The sequence below is a fragment of the Manis pentadactyla genome, chromosome 15 (genome assembly GCF_030020395.1).
Source record: "Manis pentadactyla isolate mManPen7 chromosome 15, mManPen7.hap1, whole genome shotgun sequence".
NCBI classification, from domain to species: Eukaryota; Metazoa; Chordata; class Mammalia; order Pholidota; family Manidae; genus Manis; species Manis pentadactyla.
In genome coordinates this window covers 46503901-46522485 of record NC_080033.1, presented here as the reverse complement: position 1 = coordinate 46522485, position 18585 = coordinate 46503901, and the positions used below count along the sequence as shown (strand labels likewise).

Sequence of the window (18585 nt, the reverse complement as noted above, 5' to 3'; positions counted from 1 at the left end):
AAAATATTCCATTGTGTATATGTACAACATCTTCTTTATCCATTCATCTACTTATGGACACTTAGGTTGCTTCCATTTCCTGGATATTGTAAATAGTGCTCCAATAAATGTAGGGGTGCATCTGTCTTTTTCAAACTGGGCTGCTATATTCTTAGAGTAAATTCCTAGGAGTGGAATTCCTGGGTCAAATGGTATTTCTATTTTGAGTTTTTTTAGGAACCTCTATACTGCTTTCCACAATGGTTGAACTAATTTACATTCCCACCATCAGTGTAGGAGGGTTCCCCTTTCTCCACAACCTTGCCAACATTTGTTGTTGTTTGTCTTTTGGATGGTGACCATCCTTACTAGTATGAGGTGATATCTCATTGTGGTTTTAATTTGCATTTCTCTGATGACTAGTGATGTGGACCATCTTTTCATGTGTCTGTTGGCCATCTGAATTTCTTCTTTGAAGAACTGTCTCTTCATATCCTCTGCCCATTTTTTAATTGGCTTATCTGCTTTTTGTTTGTTGAGGTGCGTGAACTTTTTATATATTTTGGATGTCAACTCTTTATCGGATCTGTCATTTATGAATATATTCTCCAATACCGTAGGATGCCTTTTTTACTATTGATGGTGTCCTTTGCTGTACATAAGCTTTTCAGCTTGATATAATCCCACTTGTTCATTTTTGCTTTTGTTTCCCTTGTCCAGGGAGATATGTTCATGAAGAAGTTGCTCATGTTTATGTCCAAGAGACTTTTGCCTGTGTTTTTTCCTAAGAGTTTTATGGTTTCATGACTTACATTCAGGTCTTTGATCCATTTCAAATTTACTTTTGTGTATGGGGTTAGACAGTGATCCAGTTTCATTCTCTTATATGTAGCTGTCCAGTTTTGCCAACACCAGCTGTTGAAGAGGCTGTTATTTCCCCACTGTACGTCCATGGCTCCTTTATCATATATTAATTGACCGTATATGTTTGGGTTACTATCTGGACTCTCTATTTTATTCCACTGGTCTGTGGCTCTGTTCTTGTGCCAGTATCAAATTGTCTTGATTACTGTGGCTTTGTAGTAGAGCTTGAAGTTGGGAAGCAAGATCCCCCCTGCTTTATTCTTCCTTCTCAGGATTGCTTTGGCTATTCAGGGTCTTTTGCGGTTCCATATGAATTTAAACTATTTGTTCCAGTTCGTTGAAGAATGCTGTAGGTATTTTGATAGGGATTGCATTGAATCTGTAGATTGCTTTGGGCAGGATGGCCATTTTGACAATATTAATTCTTCCTAGCCAAGAGCATGGGATGTGTTTCCATTTGTTAGTGTCCTCTTTAAATTCTCTTAAGAGTGTCTTGTTGTTTTCAGGGTATAGATCTTTCACTTCCTTATTTAGTTAGGTTTATTCCTAGGTATTTTATTCTTTTTGATGCAATTGTGAATGGAATTGTTTTCCTGATTTCTCTTTCTGCTGGTTCATCATTATGTGTATAGGAAAGCAACAGATTTCTGTGTATTAATTTTGTATCCTGCAACTTTGCTGAATTCCGATATTAGTTCTAGTAGTTTTGGAGTGAAGTCTTTAGGGTTTTTATGTACAATATCATGTCATCTGCAAATAGTGACAGTTTGACTTCTTCTTAACCAATCTGAATGCCTTGTATTTCTTTGTTTTGTCTAATTGCCATGGCTAGGACCTCCAGTACTATGTTGAATAACAGTGGGGAGAGTGGGCATCCCTGTCTTGTTCCTGAATAACAGTGGGGAGAGTAGGCATCCCTGTCTTGTTCCTGATCTTAGAGGAAAAGCTTTCAGCTTCTTGCTGTTAAGTATGATGTTGGCTGTGGGTTTGTCATATATGGCCTTTATTATGTTGAGGTACTATACCCATTTTGTTGACACTTATCATTACAAATGGATGTTGAATTTTGTTGAATGCTTTTTCAGCATCTATGGAGATGATCATGTGGTTTTTGTCCTTCTTTTTGTTGATGTGGTGGATGCTGATGGATTTTTGAATGTTGTACCATCCTTGCATCCCTGAGATGAATCCCACTTGATCATGGCATATGATCTTCTTGATGTATTTTTGAATTCGGTTTGCTAATACTTTGTTGAGTATTTTTGCATCTATGTTCTTCAGGGATATTGGTCTGTAATTTTCTTTTTTTGTGGTGTCTTTGCCTGGTTTTGGTATTAGTGATGCTGGCTTCATAGAATGAGTTTGGAAGTATTCCCTCCTCTTCTATTTTTTGGAAAACTTTGAGGAGAATGTGTATTATGTCTTCTCTAAATGTCTGATAAAATTTAGTGGTGAATCCATCTGGCCCGGGAGTTTTGTTCTCGGCTAGTTTTTTGATTACCTATTCAACTTCATTGCTGGTAATTGTTTAGGTTTTCTGTTTCTTCCTTGGTCACTCTTGGAAGGTTGTATTTTTCTAGAAAGTTGTCCATTTCTTCTAGGTTATCCAGCTTCTTAGCATATAGATTTTAATAGTATTCTCTAATAATTCTTTGTATTTCTGTGGTGTCCGTTGTGATTTTTCCTTTCTCATTTCTGATTCTGTTTATGTGTATAGACTCTCTTTTTCTCTTAATAAGTCTGGCAATGGGTTTATCTATTTTGTTTATTTTCTCAAAGAACCAGTTCTTGATTTTATTGATTTTTTTCTATTGTTCTATTCTTCTCAATTTTATTTATTTCTTCTCTGATCTTTATTATGTCCCTCCTTCTGCTGACTTTGGGCCTCATTTGTTCTTCCTTTTCTAGTTTCAATAATTGTGACTTTAGACTATTCATTTGGGATTGTTCTTCCCTCTTTAAAGAGGCCTGGATTGCTATATACTTTCCTCTTAGAACCGCCTTTGGTGCATCCCACAGAAGTTGGGGCTTTGTGCTGTTGTTGTCATTTGTTTCCATATATTGCTTGATCTCTGTTTTAATTTGGTCATTGATCCATTGATTATTTAGCAGCATGTTGTTAAGCCTCCATGTGTTTGTGAGCCTTTTTTGTTTTCTTTTTACAATTTATTTCTAGTTTTATACCTTTGTTATCTGAGAATAAGATATAAAGGTATAAATATTCTTGTTGGTAGAATTTTATCTTTTTGAATTACTGAGGCTCTTTTTGTAGCCTAGTATGTGGTCTATTCTGGAAAATGTTCCATGTGTACTTGAGAAGAATGTGTATCCTGTTGCTTTTGGATGTAGAGTTCTATAGATGTCTATTAGGTCCATCTGTTCTAGTGTGTTGTTCAGTGCCTCTGTGTCCTTACTTATTTTCTGTCTGGTTGATCTGTCCTTTGAAGTGAGTGGTGTGTTGAAGTCTCCTAAAATGAATGCATTGCATTCTATTTCCCCTTTTAATTCTGTTAGTATTTGTTTCACATATGTCAGTGCTCCTGTGTTGGGTGCATATATATTTATAATGGTTATATCCTCTTGTACTGAGCCCTTTATCATTATGTAATATCCTTCTTTATGTCTTGTGACTTTGTTTGAAGTCTGTTTTGTCTGATACAAGTACTGCAACACCTGCTTTTTTCTCCCTATTGTTTGCATGAAATATCTTTTTATATCCCTTCACTTTTAGTCTGTGTATGTCTTTGGGTTTGAGGTGAGTCTCTTGGAAGCAGCATATAGATGGGTCTTGTTTTTTTTATCCATTCTATTACTCTGTGTCTTTTGATTGGTGCATTCAGTCCATTTACATTTAGGGTGACTATTGATAGATATGTACTTATTGCCATTGCAGGCTTTGGATTCATGGTTACCAAAGGTTCAAGGGTAGCTTCTTTACTATCTAACTATCTAACTTTAACTCTCTTATTACGCTATTATTAACACAGTCTGGTGATTCTTTATTTCTCTCCCTTCTTATTCTTCCTCTTCCATGTTTTATATGTTAGGTGTTTTATTCTGTACTCTTTTGTGTTTCCTCTGACTGCTTTTGTGGATAGTTGATTTTATTTTTTGCCTTTAGTTATTATTTGGGTGGTCTGTTTTCTTTGGTGTGATTTTACTTTCTCTAGTGACATCTATTTAGCCTTAGGAGTGTTTCCATCTGGAGCATTCCCTTTAAAATATCCTGTAGTGGTGGTTTGTGGGAGGCAAATTCCCTCAACTTTTGCTTGTCTGGAAATTGTTTAATCCCTCCTTCAAATTTAAATGATAATCATGCTGGATACAGTATTCTTGGTTCAAGGCCCTTCTGTTTCACTGCATTAAATATGTCATGCCATTCTCTTCTGGCCCGTAAGGTTTCTGTTGAGAAGTCTGATGATAGCCTGATGGGTTTTCCTTTCTAGGTGATCTTTTCTCTCTCTCTCGCTGCCTGTAATACTCCGTCCTTGTCTTTGATCTTTGCTATTTTAATTATTATGTGTCTTGGTGTTGTCCTCCTTGGGTCCCTTTTGTTGGGAGATGTGTGGGCTTCCATGATCTGAGAGACTATTTCCTTCCCCAGCTTGGGGAAGGTTTTGGCAATTATTTGTTCAAAGACACTTTCTATCCCTTTTTCTCCTTCTTCTTCTTCTTCTGGTACCCCTATAATACAAATGCTGTTCCGTTTGGATTGGTCACACAGTTCTCTTAATATTCTTTCATTCCTGGAGGTCCTTTTATCTCTCTCTGCCTCAGCTTCTCTGTATTCCTGTTCTCTGATTTCTATTCCATTAACAGTCTCTTGCACCTCATCCACTCTGCTCTTAAATTCTTCCAGAGATTGTTTCATTTCTGTAATCTCCCTCCAGACTTTGTCCCTTAGCTCTTGCATATTTCTCTGCAGGTCCATCAGCATGATTATGACTTTTATTTTGAATTCTTTTTCAGGAAGATTGGTTATATCTTATCTCCCCCAGGCCCTCTCTCTGGGGTTGTCTGAGTGATTTTTGACTGGACCAGATTCTTCTGCCTTTTCATAGCAATAGAAGTGATTGCCCACAGGTGACGTGTGTGTCACCTGGGAGAACAAAGTCCCTTCCTACTTGCTGGTCGCCTTGCCCTTCTCCACTGCCTGTGCCAGTTACCCACACACTGGGCGCAGTCTCTGGGTTAATCTCCTGAGCTGCCTTGGGCAGGGCGGCCCTCGGGATAGCCTAGGGTACTGTGGGGGGTCGCAGATGCGCCAGGTATGTTCTCCTGCGAGAACGACACCCTTTGTACCTTCTGGACCTTGCTCTGGCTTCCTGTCTGTGCCGGGCAGCTGTGCGCTGGCGGCAGCCTCTGGGTCTGTCATGGTTAGCTGTGTGCTGGGGCAGGGCTGCTCCCTGGTGCTCTGCAGCAGTGGCGGGTCAGCCGGTTTGTTTGCTACACCCGTGGGGGGAATGAATGGCAGGCTGCTTATCACTATGGGGGGGCTTCAGAGCTGCGTTGCCACCCAGGGGTTTAGAGCACCTGAAGTTCTTTAAGATTCCCAGCCTGCTGGGCTGAGTGTGCTGAGATGATTTTGTGCAGCTGTTAAGCCCTTGTCCCTTTAAGTCTTTTAAAAGCACCCACTTGTCTTCTGTCCCAGGGGAGCCGGCTGTGGGGACCCGCTCGCAGTTTCTGTCTTAGATTTTACTTTCCCATATCTCTAATATCCAGTACACCATGCAGTGTGTGTCTGTGCTCCCAGTACAGATTACTAGGGCTGTTTGTTTAGTAGTCCTGTGCTTCCACTCCCTCCCTACTCTGATTCTTTTCCTCCTGCCAATGAGCTGGGGTTAGGGTAGAGCTCCGGTCCCGCTGGGTCCCGGCTTTGTATCTTACCCTTTTTGTGAGATGCTGAGTTCTCGCAGATATAGATGTAGCCTGGCTGTTGTACTGTATCTTCTGGTCTGTCTTTTAGGAATAGTTGTATTTGTTGTATTTTCAAAAATATATGTGGTTTTGGGATGAGATTTCCGCTGCCCTACTCACGCCTCCATCTTTAGCCGTCTCCCCTAAAGTCTTTTATTTAGAGAGGAAGTGAGAGGACAGAGCTCCTGCTCAGGCCAGGAGGGGACAAGAGAGCCCCTACTACTCAGTTCTTCACAACTAAACAATATGTTGTCTGTAGATTCACACATAGGTGATAAACTACCAAAAAACCAGGAGTGATTAACACAAACTTAGGAAAATGGTAACCTCTTGTGGGGCAAGGAAGCAAGATGCAGCTGAGGAAGCAGGCAGAGGTGACTTCTAAGGTACTAGTATGTTTCTGACTCTCAACCTGGGTGATCAGTGCATGGGTGTTCATTTCATTATTCTTTAAAATGTACCTATTTAATATCCTCCTCTGTATGTATGATACATTTCACAATAAAACATGTTTTAATAAAAGTAAAGTACTGTGACTCCTTGTGTCTGAAGTCACAGGAAGCAGCATGGCAGACCACTTACCAGTTCTTACAGGCCTTCCTCTTCTTCCCTTCTCCACATGAAACAGCCCGCAGGGAAGCTGGATCTGGCTTCTTCAAATCTTCTGGATCCAGAAGCTCATCTGAGTCAATGAGATCCTGAGGAGTTTTAAGCAGTTAATGACATGGTCATGGTCTCTGCTAATGAAACGCTGAGGTGGTCACAGGCGGTGGGAGCAGGTTTATTCCATCCAAGTAAAGAAGGCATTCACTGTCCTACTGTGACTGATCATTAAGCTCAAGCTGACCACCACAGTGAACTCAACTAAGTACACAGAAGAAGCATTAGGTTGTGAGGGAACTGGGAATTTATCATGTGTTGAGAATATATACATATGTATGTGTGTGTGTAGGGAGGGAGCAAAAAGAATAAAGAGAAGTGTTAGAGTAAGGCAAATAATTATACATAAACTTGTGTAATTCTTTGATAAACATGTGGACAATTAATCTGTAAGCTTATGAAGTCACAAACCATAACCTGTTCTGCTTACCACCATAACTTTCATAGCTGTAGAAATGAAGAACTTTATTACAGATGGCACTAATTGAAGATGGAAAAGTATTGCTTTTAAGAAAGTGAGTGTTTACTGACTTGCCCAGAGCCAATAAAAATATTTAGCTGACGAACACTTTTAAGTTTACACATGCCCACAAGAACCTTTAATACATCGTTAAGAAGTGAAAATAGGAAAATCTGTGGGAAAAAGAGAAGCTGAAAAAGAAATTTAAAATGCCACCAATGTGGAGTTTTCTTCTAAATCAAAAATGCCAGTGTCAGGCACAGCCACAATGCTGGGCTTTAAATACGTCTACACCTCCAAGTCAACTTCAAACTGCAACCACTCACACCCCAAGTGGGGCCTAAAAGAAAGCAATCAAGTGAACACAGGGCCAACTCACCATGTTGTCATCCTCCATATCAGTAGCTGAGAGGGTCCAGAGCTTGGCAGCTGCAGGGTCCACAGGAGGCTTCACTGTGTCCAACCAAGAAAAGAAAAAGCTCCATAAAGCAGCACATCTGGTCAGTGCTTTCTTTTTACTGAGACTCTGTAGAGAACACAGTGGTCTGGGAATCAAAAGACTTGGGTTTGAGGCTCAGTTCTGATTCTTACATAAGGCATCATATGGGACCAATCACTTTACGGCAACAGAAGCTATCATTGTTAAGCACTTGCTTTGTACCAGATACCAAATTCAGCATTTCACATGCATTATCTAATTTAATCCTGCTAACAACCTTATAAAGTATGTCATCCTAATTTTATAGATGAAGAAACAGGTTTAGATACTTAGTCCAGTTAATACAAAGCCACAAATATAAGTCTGTCTAATTCTTTTAACTTTCCCTCTATATTACCTTCTCCTTATCTTAGCTTCCACCTCTAGAACATGAGGCTAATAGCATTCCCTATACCTCTTGCAGGAGATTTGAAGATTAAATGAGAAATCATGTCAGAAAGCATCATGAACAGCAAAGCTTTAGCCTCATGTAAACATGTTACATATAAGAAAACAGAGTGTAGAGCTGATGGTGGCAGTGTAACCCAAGTCACTGGCAGACACAAACCTTATACCTCCTGACTGCTGAGGGCGAGGGAATGCAGAGAAAGGCCTGAGAAAGCTGAAATCCAGATTCAGTGTGGGTAGGACCTCAAATGGGCCTTGGGGGTAAGTGTACCCACTGCTGATCACCATCACTCCTGGATGCTCAGACCCTCCACAGGACCAACTGTTCACCTAAGCTGTCGTTACCTATTCTGGACTATGAATCCAAAGGATTTCTTGAAGATTTAGGCTGCACAGTCAAAACAGAGCAGTGTGAATGTACCTGTAAATTTCTGTGTATCTCTCAGCTGGGACAATTGTTCTTAACTCAGGCATTAAAAAAGTAATGATAGGAAGGGCAAGAGCGGTAGCAAAGATTGAGATGCAATTTGCTGAGCAGAAGAAATATTTTTACAAGTGTCTTAGGATTCTTAAAATAAGAGAAGCTAACTTTACAGGCACAGAAGAAAAGGATGCCTGTAAGAGGAGCAGGGCACTCTTATATACAATGACTACCACTGGAAGGTCTTCTGAAGATAAATGTCCTACTAAGGGGCCTGGAAAGACTTTATTAACCAAACTATGTGACTTGGGCCTCTAGAATCTGGAGGTCTCAGAGTCGTCTAGTGCAGAGAAAGGGTTGAACTAGGTAACGTGTACACATTAACTCAGTTTTGGATCTGAACAAGCCCAGGACAGTACTACATTAAGCACTCTTCCATTCGGAAATGACAAATTAAGAGAGGATAAAACCTCTAAAGATATTACTGCCTCATTCAGATCCCTCACTTGATTTCTGATATGTCCTTTCAGGCCCATTCAGACAGAACAATAGCCCTTACCTGAAGGAGAAGACTTCTTGGCAATAGAAAGCTTAAGTTGACTAGAGGAACCCACTTCAAAGTTGGGTTTTTTGCCTGTGATCTGCACAGAGAGCAAGCTGTCACTCTGGTAACCTAGATGTTCTTGAACAGACTGTATCTCCTCCGGACTCAAGGATTCCCGCTGCAACTAGAATTCAAGACGTCAAAAGGTTTAGGTCACACTCTTTCTACAAAATGATGTTGTACTAAGTCCAGCAATACAGGCATCACATACTTCTGTGCACTAAGTATATAATGGGGGAGATAACAGACATCACCTTATGCCTCACATTCAGTTCCTCAGAGATCAGGACTCTAGAGTATAACTTTTGTCTACATGTTTACTTTGAGCCTACCCTTTGGAAAGCTTTAAAGTATCCAAAAAATATCTTACATGCAAAGCACTTCTCAACTTTCCTAGTTTAAGCAACACTGATCACCTCACCTTCAGGGCTGTTACTTCCCCCTGATTCTCTCTGTATCATCTGACAGAGATACTGGGTGTTATCACCCAAGGCTTTCTGCCAACATACCTCTTTCACTTCCACAAGGCCAGAAAGAGTCAGGGCCGAACACAGCTTAGAGGCCGTCTTCACTTTGCTATTGTTAACTGCCAAGAGGAAAAGCCCAATTAATAGCTTTATAGTCAAGGCAGGGAAAATATAAGTTCTACCTTATTTGGATCAGCAGGCATTTAAACAATGATAACCTATCTTGTTCAACATACAAATTTTTTAGTGATGGTGTTTTAATTTGACAAATCCTTTTGGTTATTCAAAATGCTCTTACCTATGCTCCTGTAATTTAATAATTCCATTATTATTGTTTCTTATCACTCTCCACTTCTTGGAAATACCTAACCTTCCAGGGGTTGTTGGATAATGATGAGAGAGGGGCTTGGAAACTGTACAGTATACAAGTATTCTCTCTGCATAGTTCTGACAAAGAGATACCATGTTTAGTCATCCAAAGTTTACATTCTCAAAGAAACTGGTATCTGCTATATATGAGTTTATATTTTCACATAAACACCTTTATCTGTTTCAAAATACTTTCACTCTACTACCTTATTTGCTGAAGTAAGTCATCATTTTGATGGAGGGTCTACTAAAAAGTGTTAGAAATTCAGAATTGAATGACTTCTTTGACAGCTTCACCACTGAGCAGAAAAGAGAGGTTTTTATTTCTTGGATTCTATCATTAGTTTCACCTGAATTAGTAATTACATCTCATCACTCTCAGGCTTCCAGTCATTATTTTCTAACATTTTATTCTGAAATAACTACAGAAGCAGAAGCAGTTAAAAAAAATTGCTCAGGGAGGTCTCAAGGACCCTTCATCTCGTCTCTCCCCTACGTTAACATCTCATACAACTACAGTAAAATATGAAGACCAGAAACTGCCACTGCCAGTCCACAGAGCTTACCCAGATTTTGTCACTTTTATATGTACTTGTGTGCATATGTAGGTCTATGCAATCTTGTAGAGTCATGTAACCACTACCACAATCAAGACACAGAACATTCTATCACAAGGAGCCCTCCTACTATTCCTTCACAGCCTCACACATCCCGTCCCTCCCATTCCTAATCCCTGGCAACCACCAATCTGTTCTTCTTCACTGTAACTTTGTTATTTCAAGAATGTTATGAACAGAATCATATAACATGCAACCCTTTAAGACTGGCTTTTTTCACTCAGCGTGATTCCCTTATGATTTATCCAAGTTGTTGCCCATCTCAACAGTTTATTTCTTTTTATTGCTGCATAGTTTTCCTTGGTATGGAAACTGTACCACAGTTTAACCATTCATCTCTTGAAGGACCCTGCCATTTTCAGATAGGCAGTTTCCTTCTATTTTACTACCTGATGGGTGAGCAAAAAGATCACAATTTCTTTGGATGTCTTGCTTCAGATTTTTATGATAATTTAAGGATCTTGAAATGATAACTGCGCAGAGAGAAGCAGCAAACATACCTAAAGATCCAACCCTGTTAAACACTAACTTTTCAAATGACAATTTCCTTACCTACAGCTGTTTCTACTGGCTCTTTCAGAAAAAGACATCCACCAGGCCGAAGGACCCGGGCCATCTCAGCCAAAACCTCAGCCCTGTGGAGAGTGGTGCTTCCAGGAATTACACCCGACAAAATAACATCAAAGCTGGATTCTTTGTGGGCAGCTGAGGAGGAGGAAGATTCTAATTAGCAATCACCTGGGACCCAGAGGCAATTGCCCAATTCCCCCCAGTCCCTCACAAAGGCTACAGGCCAGGCTCTGGGAGCAGGAACATCTGCCTGTTCAGCATGTGCTATTATACTGCCATTACCAGCAAGAGGGACAATGCAGCTGCTGTCCTGCTCTCCTTCTCTTACTAACTCCATATCCTTTTATATGCTCATGGATAGAAGTAAAAAAGGAAGTTGAATGAAGAGTACAGTGTTTTATTTTTTTTAATGTAGGGTATCTAATAAGAAATAAGAAGATATAAATCATCAACTATACTCCCAGGTCCACTGTATCTCAACTGAAAAACAATGGGATGACTGCCCTCTACTATCGCATGCCACTCAAAGCAAAATCTCAGATATCAAGGAACCACAGAAATACAGCACTCCCATCAAACTCTCCCAGCTCTGTAAGACAACCTGGGTAGATACTCACATTGCAACAGCTGGTTGATGTTTTCCACAGACACTTGGCCCTTATCACCAGTTAACACTTGAAGCTTATCCACCAGATCTTTCAGAGCCTCCACTGGGGATGACTTATCCCAGACCACTGCGACAAACTGGCCAGGTGAGATCCCAAAATCTGCCATTCCTGCAGTGCTGATGGACCTAGAAATTATGGGCCAAAAAAAAGTCAAGACTAAGCAGGGACAAAAGCACAATTTAATCCATGAGGCACCATCAAATATGATTAGAATCCCAGCCTAGTTCTGACCTCCCACCAAGGAAAGCTGACGATATTAGAAAATCTTAACTGTGGATACTACAAAGTCTGAATCAAGCAACCCATTATCTCAAGGTTTCATAACCTCACATTCCCAAACAAGGCAGGTGGTTCTTTGGTGAGAATCTGACCTGGCAGCCAAGTAAGGAGGCCAAAGGCAGAAAGATTATTTTCTCTTAGATTTCAGACAACTCAGCTTGAACAGAATATAAAACACACAGGACATTAGGCAGAAGTATGACTCAGCAAGGTAGAAAAATCAATTGGCAGGCATAACCCAACCACAAGCTCAATGTTTCTAAAAGAAGAGACAGCATACTTCAATGTAGCAGATTGAATAATGACATTTTTACTTTCAGTAAAGTTTGAAAATTCAATTCCATCGAATCTGCAGTGATCAATAATATCTCCTATGCCTTTAACATTTAATATTAGCCAGACTGTTCAAAGCACTGTACATGCATTATCTCAACTGAATCTCAGAACAACCTTAAACTAGGTATTATTCCCATTTTGGAGCTGGGAAACTGAAGCCATTAACTTTGCCCAGGTCATATAACTAGTAAGTGTTGCATGGATAAAGTTAAGAGCTGAAATTTGAATCCAAATCCATAAGACTGTAAAGCCTATGCCTTTCTTTTTTATTAAGGTATTATTGATATACACTCTTATGAAGGTTTCACATGAAAAAAAATGTGGTTCTTCTATTCAACATGGCACTGGAGGCCCTAGCCATGGCAATCAGACAACACAAAGAAACAAAAGGCATCCAGCTTGGCAAGGAAGAACTTAAACTGTCCCTGTTTGCAGATGACATGATATTGTACATAAAAAACCCCTAAAGAATCCACTCCAAAACTACTAGATCTAATATCTGAATTCAGCAAAGTTGCAGGATACAAAATTAATACGCAGAAATCTGTGACATTCCTATACACTAACAATGAACTAGCAGAGAAAGAAAGCAGGAAAACAATTCCATTCACAGTTGCATCAAAAAGAATAAAATATCTAGGAATAAACCTAACCAAGGAAGTGAAAGAACTAACCTCTGAAAACTACAAGACACTCATGAGAGAAATTAAAGAAGATACCAATAAATGGAAATGCATCCTGTGCTCATGGATAGGAAGAATTAATATTGTCAAAATGGCCAGCCTGCCTAAAGCAATCTACAGATTCAGTGCAATTTCTATCAAAATACCAACAGCATTCTTCAACGAACTAGAGAAAATCGTTCTAAAATTCATATGGAACCACAAAAGACCCTGAATAGCCAAAGCAATTCTGAGAAGGAAGAATAAAGCTGGGGAGATTAGATTCCCCAACTTCAAGCTCTACTACAAAGCCACAATAATCAAGACTATTTGGTACTGGCACAAGAACAGACCCATAGGCCAATGGAACAGACTAGAGAGCCCTGATATAAACCCAAGCATATAAGGTCAATTAATATACGATAAAGGAGCCATGGGCATACAATGGGGAAATGACAGCCTCTTCAACAGCTGGTGTTGGCAAAACTGGACAGCTACGTGCAAGAGAATGAAACTGAATTATTATTTAACCCCATACACAAAAGTAAACTCGAAATGGATCAAAGACCTGAATGTAAGTCATGAAACCATAAAACTCTTAGAAGACAACATAGGCAAAAATCTCCTGAATATAATAAGCATGAGCAACTTCTTCCTGAACGCATCTCCTCGAGCAAGGGAAACAAAAGCAAAGCAAAAATGAACAAGTGGGACTACATCAAACTAACAAGTTTCTGTACGGCAAAGGACACCATCAACAGAACAAAAAGGCATCCTACAGTATGGGAGAATATATCTGTGAATGACATATTCGACAAGGGGTTAACATCCAAAATATATAAAGAACTTACACACCTCAACACCCAAAAAGCAAATAACCCGATTAAAAAATGGGCAGAGGATATGAAGAGACAGTTCTCCAAAGAAGAAATTCACTAACCATCAGGGAAATGCAAATTAAAACCACAATGCGATATCACCTCACACTAGTAAGGATGGCCAGCACTGAAAAGACTAAGAACAACAAATGTTGGCGAGGATGCGGAGAAAGGGGAACCCTCCTACACTGCTGGTGGGAATGTAAACTAGTCCAACCATTGTGGAAAGCAATATGGAGGTTCCTCAAAAAACTCAAAGTAGAAATACCATTTGACCCAGGAATCCCACTCCTTGGAATTTACCCAAAGAATACAACTTCTCAGATTCAAAAAGACATATGCACCCCTATGTTTATCACAGTACTTTTTACAATAGCCAAGATGCAACCTAAGTGTTCATCAGGAGATGAATGGATAAAGAAGATGTGGTACATATATACAATGGAATACTATTCAGCCGTAAGAAAGAAACAAATCCTACCACTTGCAACAACATGGATGGAGCTGGAGGACATTATGCTCAGTGAAATAAGCCAGGCAGAGAAAGACAAGTGCCAAATGATTCCCTCATTTGTAGAGTATGACATTTAAGCAAAACTGAAAGAACAAAATAGCAGCAGACTCAGAGACTCCAAGAAGGAACTAGCAGTTACCAAAGAGAAGGGGTGTTGGAGGGCAGGTGGGGAAGGAGGGAGAAGGGGATTGAGGGGTATTATGTTTAGTACACATGGTGTGGGGGAATCACGGGAAAAACAGTGTAGCACAGAGAAGGCACACAGTGAATCTGTGGCATCTTACTACACTGATGGACAGTCATTGCATTGGAGTATGGGTGGGGGCTTGATAATATGAGTAAATGTAGTAACCACAATGTTTTTTCATGTGAAACCTTCATATGAGTGTATATCAATAATACCTTAATAAAAAATTTTTAATAACAAAAAACAATGTGGTTACTGCATTTACCCATATTATCAAGTCCCCACCCAACCCCAATGCAGTCACTGTCCATCAGTGTAGTAAGATGCCACAGATTCACTATTTGCCTTCTCTGTGCTACACTGTCTTCCCTATGACAGCCCCACACTATGTGTACTAAACATAATACCCCTCAATCCCCTTCTCCCTCCCTGCCCACCCGCCCTCCCACACCCCTCCCCTTTGGTAACTGCTAGTCCCTTCTTGGAGTCTGTGAAAGCCTGCTTTTAACCTATGGAGATTCCCCACCCTGGGTCAACTTTCTCTTTCACTTGATACTCAGGTAAGTATAGAATGTGTTCTCAATGAAATGAGGTCAGGCAATAATACTCTACTCAGTTCCTCCATTCTTTCTTAAACATTAAAGCCACTGAGTTTCTAACTTAAAATAAAGTTAGTTATGGTAAAGAGGTTAAGCATGGATCAGCCTTACACTGACCATTTCTATCTTCTGCAGAGGTGGCTAACTCAGTCACAATTATGCCACCCCAGACACTCCAGGACTGTATTTAAGCCGTGTCCACTACACTCTTCCTTCTTTAAAAATATGCACTTCAAATGACTTTCCTTCTGCCTACAAAACATGCCCAGGTTAGCCAGTCAGCCTTAAATATTTTGATATTGTCACTCATTTCCTACTAAGGGCTTTATTTTCTAGAACAAAATAAAAATTCTAATTTTCTGGATTCATGTCCTCCATAATGTGGCTCCACCTATATCTTCCACCTCTCCAAAGTGAATCCCACCTTGTTCTATGAAAAAATCTTTGCCTTTTCACCCTATTATGCCTTTCATTTAGTTCCTTCCATGTGGAATGCCTACTCTTTATTATCCTGACCTAACTGCAGCCTCAGTAAAAGGATGCCAGCTGTTAACAGACAAGCAGGATACTTAGTCACCAAACTGTGGTCTTTTTTTTTTTTTTTTTTAAATAATTATTTTTTATTGAAGGGTAGTTGACGCACAGTATTACATTACATTAGTTTCAAGTGTACAACACCAAACTGTGGTCTTTTAACCCCAAAAAGCACACAATCAAGAACTGAAATGTTAAGTTTTTAACTGTCACATGATATTGAAGAATCCTTGAAAATCTTTAAGGTGAGCAACTTGAGATCAATCTCACATTTAAGAACCAACCAGAGAAAACAGGAGTACGGACTGCTAGGCATTAAGTTATCAGAAATAAAAGACATATTGCTAGAATAATGTTAGCACAGGTCCCTCCTTGGGACAGTAAAAAGGATGACAACCATCCTGTCCACCTATCACAACTACAACCTAGCACTGTACTCACAGAAAAACCCTCATGAAATAAAGGAGGGGCAAAAGGTTACTTATTAGCTAGAGAAAAACAAAAAGCCAGATGTCTAGACCTTTTCAGTAACTTTTATGGAAGCAGAGTTTTATAAAGCATGTTTTGAATACCAATCGACTGGGGTTCTATCTTCTACTTATTAGCTACATGACCATGGGTCAGTTATTAGCCTCTCTCTTTTTCCATCATTCAAGTAGGGATAATAATCTCATCTTTTGCAAGGCTGCTATAAGAAGTAAATTAGAAGACAAAAATATGCAAAGCCTTCAGCAGGTCCTGACACACACAGCTCAGTAAAATAATGTTCTAACAGAACTCAGCCTCCACTTCTCATTGGCTAGTTTATTTGCCCTTGCTTCAAATAGTCCCATAAAACCTGTTCTTCCTTCTCAGCCATGCCTACTGGGATGACTCCCCAGGGAGCGATGTGAAGCTTCTTTCTCATTGTTAGAATTACACAGTATAAGAGCTGCACTTTATGACATCTTAGATAGTACTCCAGGGGGTTGTGTCAGTAAATTAGAAGAATGTAAAATGCTTTGTGTTCCACATCCCCCAAAACGAGTCTTCTATGGTAAGACAGAGCTCATAAAATACATCAATTAAATGTTAACACTCAAAAACCACAGCCACCATTTTTGGTCAGCATTTTCCAAATAAAATGGAAAAAAACAATGTTCTTTTAAATATCTAAAAGCCAAAGTATGATACTTTTCATCAGAGTTTTGTATGGCTGTCAATCTGTCTTTTAAAAAAATGTCATAAGGAAATAATGTCTGACATCTTAGTTAACATACTTAGAAGTGTGACACAGAGCCCAATTTCATAATTAAAAAGGGATGGAGTAGAAAAAGCCATCGTCTTGTCACTGGCCTTGTTTGTTCTGCACCTTTCCAACAATGGTACACACACGTCCACAGCTCTTCTCAAATGTTACTGGCAGGCACTGAAAGCAGACATCTGATAACAGCTTCTGGAGATGCACTTGTTTATTTTTAAGGTACCCAGTAAACATCTTATCGTGAGGCTTTTGGCTCCTCTCAAAGATGAAGAGGGCCAAAAGAAAAGACCGAAATTTGGTATCAGTTCAAACCAAGGACTGAATCCTTTTAAATCGTGTGCACAAAATACTCTGATAAAACTGAGTTATTAGAAAGGATATTTTTAATTAAGATGGACTGAATCTCTTGAACGTGCATGCACAGAAAAACAGGTGATGTACTTGAGGAAAAAGGAAACTCAAAGGACAAGAATGGAAGACTATATCCAGGCAATTGTGTTGCAAGTTAAAGGTTTCAGAAAGGGTATGTTAAGTGCTAGAATTTCCACAAGAAAGGCTTATTTGAAGATGGGTGGATGGAAACTTGGAAAAAAAGACCTCATGGAGATATCAGTAGTGTTTTACTGAAATCCATAGGATCTGGAATTTAACATTTGGGAATTAGTTTGCTTAAGAGGGCTTCTATACCCATGAAGGGAAGAGCACATTGTTTTGAAAAGACTAGAGTTGGTAAGGGGTGTGTAAAACAAAGACAATGGTCTAACAGCACAAGCAAAAATTACAGAATGAGCGCCAAGATGGAGGCGTGAGTAGAGCAGCGGAAATCTCTTCCCAAAACCACATACATTTTTGAAAATACAACAAACACAACTCTTCCTAAAAGAGAGACCAGAAGACACAGGACAACAGCCAGACTACATCCACACCTGCAAGAACCCAGTGCCTCGTGAAGGGGGTAAGATACAATCCGCGGCCCAGCGGGACCCGAGCGCCCCTCACCCCAGCTCCCGGCGGGAAGAGAGGAGTCAGAGTAGGGAGGGAGAGGGAGCCCAGGACTGCTAAACACCCAGCCCTAGCCATCTGCACCGGAGCGTAAACACACAGTGCGTGGGGTGCTGGATACTAGGAAAACAGGACAGTAAGACCTGTGAGCGGGTCCCCGCAGCTGGTGCCCCTGGGACAAAGAAAAGCGAGTGCTTTTTGAAAGTCTTAAAGGGACAGGGACGTCACAGCTGGACAGAAGCGTCCCGGGACACTTAGTCCAGCAGCTGGGAATCCCAGGGAACCCTGGGCACCCTAACCCCCTGAACAGCAGGGCAGTTCAGAGGCTCCTCACGGAGATAAGCAGCCTCCTGGCCGTTTCCCCTCCGATGCGGCTCTCCCACATCAGAGCAGGAGCCCAAGGCAGGCCACGTCCACAGCAACCGTGGAGCTAAACTCCATAGCGGCTGGGCAAGAATCAGAAGCCCCGCCTGCGCGCAGCTGCCCAGCACAAGCTGCTAGAGGTCACTGTCCTCCCAGGAGAGGAAGGCCACAAACCAACAAGAAGGGACTTTCTCCCAGCCATCACTTGTGCCAGCTCCACAAACTATCTCTATCACCATGAAAAGGCAAAAGAACTTGATACAGACCAAAATCACAACCCCTGAGAAGGAGATAGACCTAACCAGTCTTCCTGAAAAAGAATTCAAAATAAAAATCACAAACATGCTGACAGAGCTGCAGAGAAATATACAAGAGCTAAGGGATGACATCCGGAGGGAGATTACAGAAGTGAAACAATCTCTGGAAGAATTTATAAGCAGAATGGATAAGATGCAAGAGGCCATTCATGGAATAGAAACCAGAGAACAGGAACGCATAGAAGCTGA

At 40.4% G+C, this 18585-nt stretch overlaps 1 protein-coding gene across 4 annotated transcripts in view; it reads right to left on the bottom strand.

Annotated features, from left to right (window-relative positions):
- Positions 1 to 18585, bottom strand: part of CIAPIN1 (cytokine induced apoptosis inhibitor 1) — a 41945-nt gene that overhangs the window by 16850 nt on the left and 6510 nt on the right. For all 4 annotated transcript variants that reach the window (XM_057493173.1, XM_057493175.1, XM_036881113.2 and 1 more), the window contains exons 2-7: positions 11432 to 11607; positions 10797 to 10949; positions 9301 to 9377; positions 8747 to 8915; positions 7260 to 7333; positions 6343 to 6458 (exon numbers count right to left, since the gene is read on the bottom strand). In XM_057493173.1, the coding sequence (XP_057349156.1) occupies positions 6343 to 6458; positions 7260 to 7333; positions 8747 to 8915; positions 9301 to 9377; positions 10797 to 10949; positions 11432 to 11588 (746 nt within the window). In that variant the 5' untranslated portion in view covers positions 11589 to 11607. The remainder of the gene's footprint in view (positions 1 to 6342; positions 6459 to 7259; positions 7334 to 8746; positions 8916 to 9300; positions 9378 to 10796; positions 10950 to 11431; positions 11608 to 18585) is intronic.